General features: G+C 41.0%; 1 protein-coding gene across 1 annotated transcript; it reads left to right on the plus strand.

The window, feature by feature from the left end:
• The first annotated feature begins 83 nt into the window (after positions 1 to 83).
• Positions 84 to 8,665, plus strand: LOC134643622 (methylmalonate-semialdehyde/malonate-semialdehyde dehydrogenase [acylating], mitochondrial-like). The gene is made up of 12 exons (XM_063496091.1): positions 84 to 315; positions 627 to 671; positions 2,628 to 2,702; positions 3,138 to 3,299; positions 3,386 to 3,464; positions 4,310 to 4,612; positions 4,889 to 5,010; positions 5,729 to 5,918; positions 6,027 to 6,208; positions 6,809 to 6,988; positions 7,541 to 7,639; positions 7,776 to 8,665. Exons 1-12 carry the CDS (start codon positions 280 to 282, stop codon positions 7,878 to 7,880), a joined length of 1,578 nt encoding a protein of 525 aa, XP_063352161.1. The 5' UTR covers positions 84 to 279; the 3' UTR covers positions 7,881 to 8,665.
• The last annotated feature ends 107 nt before the right edge of the window (positions 8,666 to 8,772 follow it).

Consider the following 8,772-nt stretch of genomic DNA (forward strand, 5'->3'; position numbering starts at 1 on the left):
AACGATTGGCTTTTAAGTTAAGCATATCCCGCCCACACTGAAAGGAATCAACGAATGGCTGCACGCGCAGTTTTCGTTGATCCACACATTATCCGCATTGGTTCTCCTCGTTCACATCCACACCAAGGAAAGGTTGTAGATCGGCGAAAAGCGCAGCTTTGTATCCACCGCTCTGCCCTCTGGAACGCTTCTCAAGCTCAAGTTCTCTCTGCACTCCAACGTCTCCTGGGTCGGTTGAAGGGCTTCGGAGCAGGAAAAAAAGGCACTGCACTCTCCACAATGGCGGCAATTCTCCGGTCCCTTTTAAATAAGAAGGTAAAGTAAAAATAATGAACATGCAATATACAACTGTTTGTTTGGTTCAGTGTTTATGCACCAAACTCGGCTAACAACTTGCGCTGTTAGCTAGCAAAGTCACACGTTGTACACAGTCCACTCCTCCTTTTTGCAAGTACATGGCAATATTAAGTGACAGGCTAGATTGGTTAGCTAACAACAGGCTTTATTTACATCACGTGGACAAATATGGTACGTCAGTGGATCATTCAGACGTGGCTCTTGTGAGAACTTGCACAGACAGTGATTTAAAAGCTCTAAATAATGGTCTGATGTGTCATTTCTCACAGGCCCCCCTCCAGCTGGGTCGTATGTGCTACTCATCCTCCTCAGTGGTAAGGGCCGTCTCTTCTGATTGTCAGGAGAGTATGCTTGTTTACTTTTGTCAGATTGTGTTACAGCATGACATTTGTTTATAACAGAGTAATATTTGCGTTATTGGAAAAACATATCCTCATAATAACAAAGCGGCAGCACTCTTTGTGTGTGTGTGTGTGTATTTCGGTGAAGTTTTTCTGATTGAATTAGCATAATTTCTAAATGATTGTATTTATCACTTCGAAGGGAGTCTTGGCTAAGAAAGCACAGGATGTCAGACTAAATTCCGAAGCCTTCCAGCAAAACCTCAAAAGAAGCAATTCCTTTGCTCATTACAACATTAATTTCTTTGATTATGTTTATTATGCATGTTTTCAATATTTTTTTGGCTAGTGTTTGAAATCTCAGTCAAAAGTATATCCATCACATCCAGTCAGAGACATCAATTTTTACAGTTGTTTGCACTGCAGCTTTGAATATTAGCTTTTAAGACATCAATGTCAAATGGCCTGTTAAAGGATGCAGTCCACCCCGTAAATGAAAATGCAAAGTGGGAAAACTGCAGAGAGGGAAGTTATAATTTTTAAATTTAATAACTTTTAAATGTATTTTGCAGCAAGGAGCATTGTGTTGCAAGTCATCATTAACAATATATCACTTCAGGAGAGTGGTTGGCCCGGTGTACATGGAGGTCAATATTTGATCACCTTTATTCTTTAACGCAGCCTGAACTCTCTTAGGCAGCTTTCTTGTAATTTCTTTAAGTAGTCTTCAGGAATACTTCTCTAGGCTTCTTGAACGACATCAAAGCTCTTCTTTGGATGTTGGCTACCTTTTATTCTTTTCTCTGTCAAGACGATCCCACACTGCTTCAATAATGCTGAGGTTGGCCTCTGGGGAGGTCAGTCCATGACTGATGGTGTTCCATTGTGTGTAGGTGTGTGTTTGCGGGCTTTTTCTTCCTAACCTTTCTAACTAACTTTTACTACATTGGCAGTGTATATGGGATCATTGTCATGCTGAAAAATGAAGCTTTTGCCAATCCAAAACTTTCCAGTGTTGAATAGTGGAACAAACCCTGATGGTACTTTTCCTGTTTCTTAAGGACATGACTTTCAGATACTGTTCATCTACTGCTGTAGATAATGTTTAGGCCTACCACTTCTTCTTTTGTCTTCCAGTTGTTGAGTTTCCTCAAATTTTTTCAAGGGAACAGTGCACAACATGCCAAGATATGAGAAGTTTTTGGCTAATGGCTCTTTAAGAATCACCTTGTAGGTGCAAAAATACTATTTGATGCCAGTTTTTAGCATTTTTTCATTGACTCAGCTACAGAAGTAGGAACAAATTATGTGTTTTTGTAACAGGCTACGAGTAACATTCTTCTGGAAGGACTGGACTGTAGCCAGTGTATAAAGAAAAACTTTGTAAGACTTTCAAAAAGCCTGGAGAACTATTGCTCAAGACTATTCTAAAAAGAATCAAATAAAATAAATAAATAAATAAATAAATATGTCTCTTTGGTAGCAAAATATAAAGAAACAAGTGGCTCAGGACTCTTGCACATTTTATATATGTTAAAGTTTAATAGATTCCCGGTGTTCTTTTTTCTTTTTTTTGCCCAAACTGAAGCTGTCTATTTTTCTGTCAGTCGACTGCTGCAGTGCTAATGGATATAGACCTTGACTTTTCCAGTGCATACACACTGTATACTAAAAATCTATCTTGAGATAGGAGGAGGAATGGGATTGGAACACGGGTAATGTAGCATGGAAGATGTACAGCTTTGCTTGGAAATGTCTGAGGCAAACTTAAATTAAACAATTCAAAATGAACCTGTAACACAGCTGAGTGCATGCAAAGTGAAGCAGAGCAAAATGCCTTGGAAAATAACTGCATATGTTGTGGTGATGAATGGATGCGATGGCGACTGATGCATCCAGATTGAATCATATGCTTCTTTGATCTTCTAGCCCACCACCAAGCTGTTCATCGATGGCAAGTTTGTCGAGTCCAACACGTCTGAGTGGCTTGACATCCACAACCCTGTAAGTATTCATAGATGAACTGTGCCCAACCTGCACACAGGCTGGAGTAATGCGATCTGGCTGCAAGTATGCAGTGTAAAATTTGTTTTAGTAACTTGTGAATATTGGATGGAATAAATAAGTCTTGATTTGTCAAATTTTAATAGCCTAATATGTAAAACGACAGAAATCTGAACCCAGTCTACACAACCCATCATGTTTTATATCCTCCAAGAGACGAGCCTAGTGTATAGCTTGTCAGATACTAGCCTCTTGCAAAACAGTGATGAGCGATTGTAGCATGAAAAGATATTCATCTACTTCCACCGCATAAGGATAAAAAATAAATATTTCTTGTTATTAATATTAATGAAATGATGCACATGCAAATAATGACTTCCTCTGCTCTCAGTTTACTTGTCTGATTGTCTTTATGGACCGTGTCCTGTTCTGCAGGCCACTAATGAAGTGGTGGGACGTGTTCCTAAAGCTACACAGGAGGAGATGCTGGCAGCTGTGGACTCCTGCTCCAGAGCCTTTCGCTCCTGGTCCGAGACCTCCATCCTCAGCCGGCAGCAGATCTTTCTGCGCTACCAACAGCTCATCAAGGACAACATTGTAGGGGGATGGGTCACATATATGTCAAAATAATTTATTGATTTTGTTGAAATAATTCTCTCCAAATTCTTCTTCTAACATTTCAGAAAGAGCTGGCTAAGATCATCACTTTGGAACAGGGCAAAACTCTGGCTGATGCAGAGGGAGATGTATTTAGAGGACTGCGTAAGTAACGCATTGACTCGACTTTTAGTCTTCCTTTTAGTCTTTGGTGTCCTGATTAGATTAGTCCTGCTGTAGATGTAGATAAGATCAAATTCCTCAAGTGAAGCAGTTCATACAACAGCCAACACTCTATCCAAAAAGGGACATTGAGCTTTAATTTAAAAGTGGACAGTAGTACTAGTTTGGCCATATTAGAGGCTTTAACCGCCTTTAATAAGGCTTTAGTTCCAAGAAGAAAAAGGCTGCAATGCTTTTGCAGCAGTACAATAATAACTCCTGATGTTAAAGTGTGTTCCTGTCTTCTGTAAAACACTTTTCACACTATGCTTTTAGTTGCACTCTATTTAAAGATAATTATGCAGCTTCCCTTGCTGAGGTGCACTCGTTCATTCTGGCAGCCTTGCATCAACAGGAATCATGTTTGGAAATTAAGGGCTGTGTGCGGTTGCAGACGAAGGAATTAATTTTTGTTTATTACAACACGCAGCTGCCAAGTAATTTTTTTTCTTTCTTTTTTTTTTTGGGTTCTTGGTGTTGATCCCAGTTTCAGGGTGCCTAAATTATTCTGGCAGGCTAACTTTTCTATTATCAGCTGAAAGACAGGCTACATGTGCAGGTGCGCTGCAAGTACCGGGGCTAATGGTGCTTGAAATACTTACAAGTTTTATTACAGTTTTTTCATGGGAAATGGAGCTGGCAGGCTCTTGTTTTTAATCTTAAGAGGCAAATGTGTAAATTTCAATAATGGACTGATCAGTTAACTGTGTATGTGTTATTTCAGATTGCTTATCTAGGCACTTTGTTATTGGCTGACTTCCTAAATCCTTTTCTTGCTCATTCCTCAGAGGTGGTTGAACACGCCTGCAGCATTACATCCCTCATGCTGGGGGAAACCTTACCCTCCATCACCAAGGACATGGACACCTACACCTACCGCCTGCCCATCGGAGTGTGTGCCGGCATCGCCCCTTTCAACTTCCCCGCCATGATTCCTCTGTGGATGTTCCCTATCGGAATGGTGTGCGGCAACACCTACCTGATGAAGCCCTCTGAGCGAGTCCCAGGCTGCACCATGCTTTTGGCCAAAATGCTCCAGGATGCCGGAGCACCAGATGGTACACTCAACATAATCCACGGACAGCATGCAGGTGAGTGCGTAATTCCCTGCTCATTGAGGAGCTCACAGTCTGTGTGTGCCATAAACAATAGAGAAAGGTCCAAGGATGAGTCAAACATTAATCATATACCCTTCTGGCAATATGTAGATAAGATATTTCCATAAACTGTGCAGCCTATATCTGTAAGTAATCTACAGGCGTTTGAAGCAGGAGAATTTGAATCTCCGTATCAGTGCTCATATATTGTGCCCTGAGGGTGTGACACAGAAGAACAGAAAAGATTGACTTTTTTCCTTGTTTGTGCAGCGGTAAACTTCATCTGTGACCACCCGGCCATCAAAGCCATCAGTTTTGTGGGCTCCAACCAGGCTGGAGAGTACATCTACGAGCGGGGCTCAAAGAATGGCAAGAGAGTGCAGTCCAACATGGTATTCACAGACCGAATATGCTCTTCTTACACTGGCAGTGTTTAGATGGCACATGGTGACAGTAAATAATGGGGCAAGAATCAGCTGTCTCTCCAGTCAGGTCTTTGTTCTTGGTTGGAGTCCAACTCTTAATTGCTTTGGACAGCAGCTGGCAGCTGTAGTCCTTGTCCTGCTCTGAAGCTGGGTGACTTTGGTGTAACAAGATATAAACCAGCTTCTTGTGCTGGTTAGAGTGGGGCTTGAGCATGTAGAGCGACGCCTGTGAATCAAGTCCTTGACTGACACAACAGCAGCAAAATAAGAGCAAAAAGCGCACCTAATAGTAAGTCTGTTGTGCCATCTGGGAGGAAAAATTAACAATTATTTGCAAAAATAAAGAAATAGTCGGGTGGATTGCAGGTATGTTGGTCTTGAGCTGGGAAACATACCTGCCAGATCTCACCTATAGTAAGTCCGTGTCTGGGAAATCCTGATGGAACTTATTTTTATTTATTCATTTATTTTTTAGACTATTTTTAAAAATTGTTATTACTAATATGAATGAAAATGGGTAGTGGTCTATTTCCTGTTGCTGTTACCAAGACAGTGATTAAACCCTCTGCTGTCAGTCACTGGGATTTGTAGCATATGTGATTAGCGCTCTTATGTCTCTGTTTGATGTTCTGCACTCTGTTGGAGTGAAATCATACAGATTTTGTGTCCTACATATTGCATTTAGGGTGCCAAGAACCATGGTGTGGTGATGCCCGATGCCAACAAAGAGAACACCATCAACCAGCTAGTGGGTGCTGCTTTTGGAGCAGCTGGCCAGCGCTGCATGGCTCTCTCCACTGCTATTTTTGTTGGGGAGTCTCGTGAATGGCTCCCAGAGCTGGTGCGGCGCTCTAAATCGCTCCGCGTAAACTCAGGTAACTTGTTGTGTAACCGTATCACTATGAAAAATAAATAAATAAATAAATTACGTCAGTTGTCATGCTTACTGCCATTTTTCTTAAACGTCAAAATGTGTGCTTTAGGTGATCAGCCTGGGGCAGATGTGGGTCCCTTGATCACTCCAGAAGCCAAAGCCAGGGTAGAGTCTCTGATCCAGAGTGGGGTTGATGAAGGTGCCAAGCTGCTGCTGGACGGCAGAAATGTTAAAGTCAAAGGATATGAAAATGGAAACTTTGTAGGACCTACCATCTTAGCTGGTGTTAAGGTGAGCTGAGAACTTTTCATTTGGGTCAGATGCTATTAAAGTAATGTTAAACTAAACTGTCTAGGCAAATTTCAAACTCTCTAGAATGTTTTAATGTAATAACTTTTTTTTGTTTTTGGTAGGTGCTGTAATTATCTGAGGCAAAAATAAATGATCGCTTCAATCAGTTCAGTGTCTTTGATTAGGGTTGTTGGAAATGAAACAAAATCAGTCCTCACCTACTTGAATGTGACCACAGATTTTGATTTTCCCCTCCTGCTGAGCACATCTTTAGAACAGACCTCAGTGAAAATTCAGATTTTGGCTTTAAAAGTAGATTTAAAAATGCTTTTATTCGTAAGCCTGAAAGTTTGAATCTTCAGCAAGCAGCCCTCTCAGCATGAGAGTACCCCCCCGACCCTTTCTGGTTTCTGGTTATAAGTGTTGAGTGTCACACATAGCTGACCTTAAAATAGAAAGTAGCTGTAAGTGCTGTGAAATGCATTTAAAGTAGTTTTTCACCTTTCTTCCCCGACACAAACCTACTCGTGCTTTGTCCTGTTAAGAATTCCTTTGTTGAGTTTGAAGTCCTGATCGTGATCCCTCTGCTGTTCTTTTCAGCCCAACATGAAATGTTACAAAGAAGAGATCTTTGGACCGGTCCTTGTTGTCCTGGAGGCCGACAGCCTGGACGAAGCCATTTCTTTAATCAACCGAAACCCTTACGGCAACGGCACGGCCATCTTTACCACCAATGGAGCCACAGCTCGCAAATACACACACGAGGTGGACGTTGGCCAGGTGGGAGACTTTAAAATATGAAGCTCTTTGTTTGCTGAAGATATAGTTTTCAAACAAGCGTGTAAACCGGCCACCTTTGTGGTATTTCAGGCCACGGTGAGTCACCTGTTTGAGCCTTGGATGAGTAAGTGGGTTTGCGTGGGAGGCGCTTTATTTCTGAAAAAGTAAAGCAGACATGTGAAGTGGGAATGTTTTTATTGGAGTGAATGTTGGTTTTACACTGCCAGCTGAAAATATGTCATATATTACCTGCCAATGCATTAAAACATGGACGAATCCCAAATGTGTGGATTAGTGCAGCAGGAGCCAATTTGTAGTTCATTTTTGGACTGGCTGATAATTGAATGCTTGTCCAGTGGTGCTGATAGGCTTCTTAAATGTATATTCACGGGTCTGTTTTTATTGAAACTGTATGTTGATCTTGGATTTTGAACACCAGGCCTCACTCCCTTTGTAAGCTGGCCAAATTAAACAAATTATGCTCCGATCCTTGTTGTATTTGTAGCCTGCAGTAGATTTGTGTCTTCATAATCCACACATGCATTTTTATAGATTGGTGTGAATGTGCCCATCCCCGTCCCGCTCCCCATGTTCTCCTTCACTGGCTCCAGAGGTTCATTCAGAGGAGATACCAACTTCTATGGCAAGCAGGTAAATAGCAGAAGTAGTTTATTATCCCCTCAGATCATCGCTGTTCCCTCCACTGAATATTGAATATTGCACAATGCAGACACTTTGTCATGTGGTAGATAATTCACTGACATATCTGTTATCACTTTACCACTAGGGCATCCAATTCTACACTCAGATCAAGACTATTACATCGCAGTGGAAGGCTGAGGATGCCACTCTGACAAGCCCAGCTGTCACAATGCCAACCATGGGACGCTAAGCTAAACTGACAGTGCATCTAACCTTCAGAGACTTCTTACATGCCTTAAGAAGCCCAACGAGGGATTGGAAGTGGTTACGATATCTTTTGATTGGTCAAATGTTCATACTGAGGATTATTACTTAGTGACTGTGCAGCAAAGAAAACGAATGTCAGGATTTACAAAGTTAAAACAAATACCGGTCACAATTTACATCTTTAGAAGTGAAGATAAAAAATTGGACTTAATCAGTGATGCTGTGAATCTGTACATTGGTTTATTGTGTATTTTTTTGAACCCATTTTTCTCCTCACTTCCTGTACAGAGCAGTGGGATCATGACTTCATAGTGGCTAGTCCTTTTTCATGATCCGTTGAGTGCCGTGAAAGCACAAAGATCAGCGATTCTGACGCTGAGTAGTTACAGCAAATGTCTTCCACTGTTATCCCCTGTGTGTTTCATTAGCTTCATCGGTTCAATATGTGAATAGGCAAAAGCCTACATGAGAACATGGACACAGACATTTCCTCACTTCAGTGAAACTGACATAATGGTTGCAGCACTTGCTTTTTTACATGATCAGTGTACCCTGCTGTATACTGTCCAATGTGGAGATTAGTGTGTGTGTCAAATTAAAGTTCACAGTTTTGTACTGTACTGTCATAGTATTGGTCATGGGTTAAATACATTTCATACCAAATATATTCTTTATTAACCATTACGATGGCATTTATAGTATGAAACTGTTAGTGCTGCAGTTACAGTGTGGCTACTTGACTGTTTGAATAAAGCCACTATAACAGGACTCAGCTGTGGTGTGATTTCTGTTGAAATAATTCCGTTTTTGTTCATGTATTCATATAATGATAATAATAATAATAATAATAATAATGAGCTCCAAAGATGAAAAGC

Source organism: Pelmatolapia mariae, linkage group LG15 (assembly GCF_036321145.2).
Source record: "Pelmatolapia mariae isolate MD_Pm_ZW linkage group LG15, Pm_UMD_F_2, whole genome shotgun sequence".
In the NCBI taxonomy this organism is placed as follows: Eukaryota; Metazoa; Chordata; class Actinopteri; order Cichliformes; family Cichlidae; genus Pelmatolapia; species Pelmatolapia mariae.

Excerpts from the sequence above, each read along its gene's own strand:
- LOC134643622 (XM_063496091.1), top strand. The coding sequence starts at position 280 with ATGGCGGCAATTCTCCGGTCCCTTTTAAATAAGAAG. Across the intron at positions 3,300-3,385 it reads AGCTCATCAAGGACAACATT|AAAGAGCTGGCTAAGATCAT; the intron begins GTAGGGGGATGG and ends CTAACATTTCAG. Across the intron at positions 5,011-5,728 it reads AGAGAGTGCAGTCCAACATG|GGTGCCAAGAACCATGGTGT; the intron begins GTATTCACAGAC and ends TATTGCATTTAG.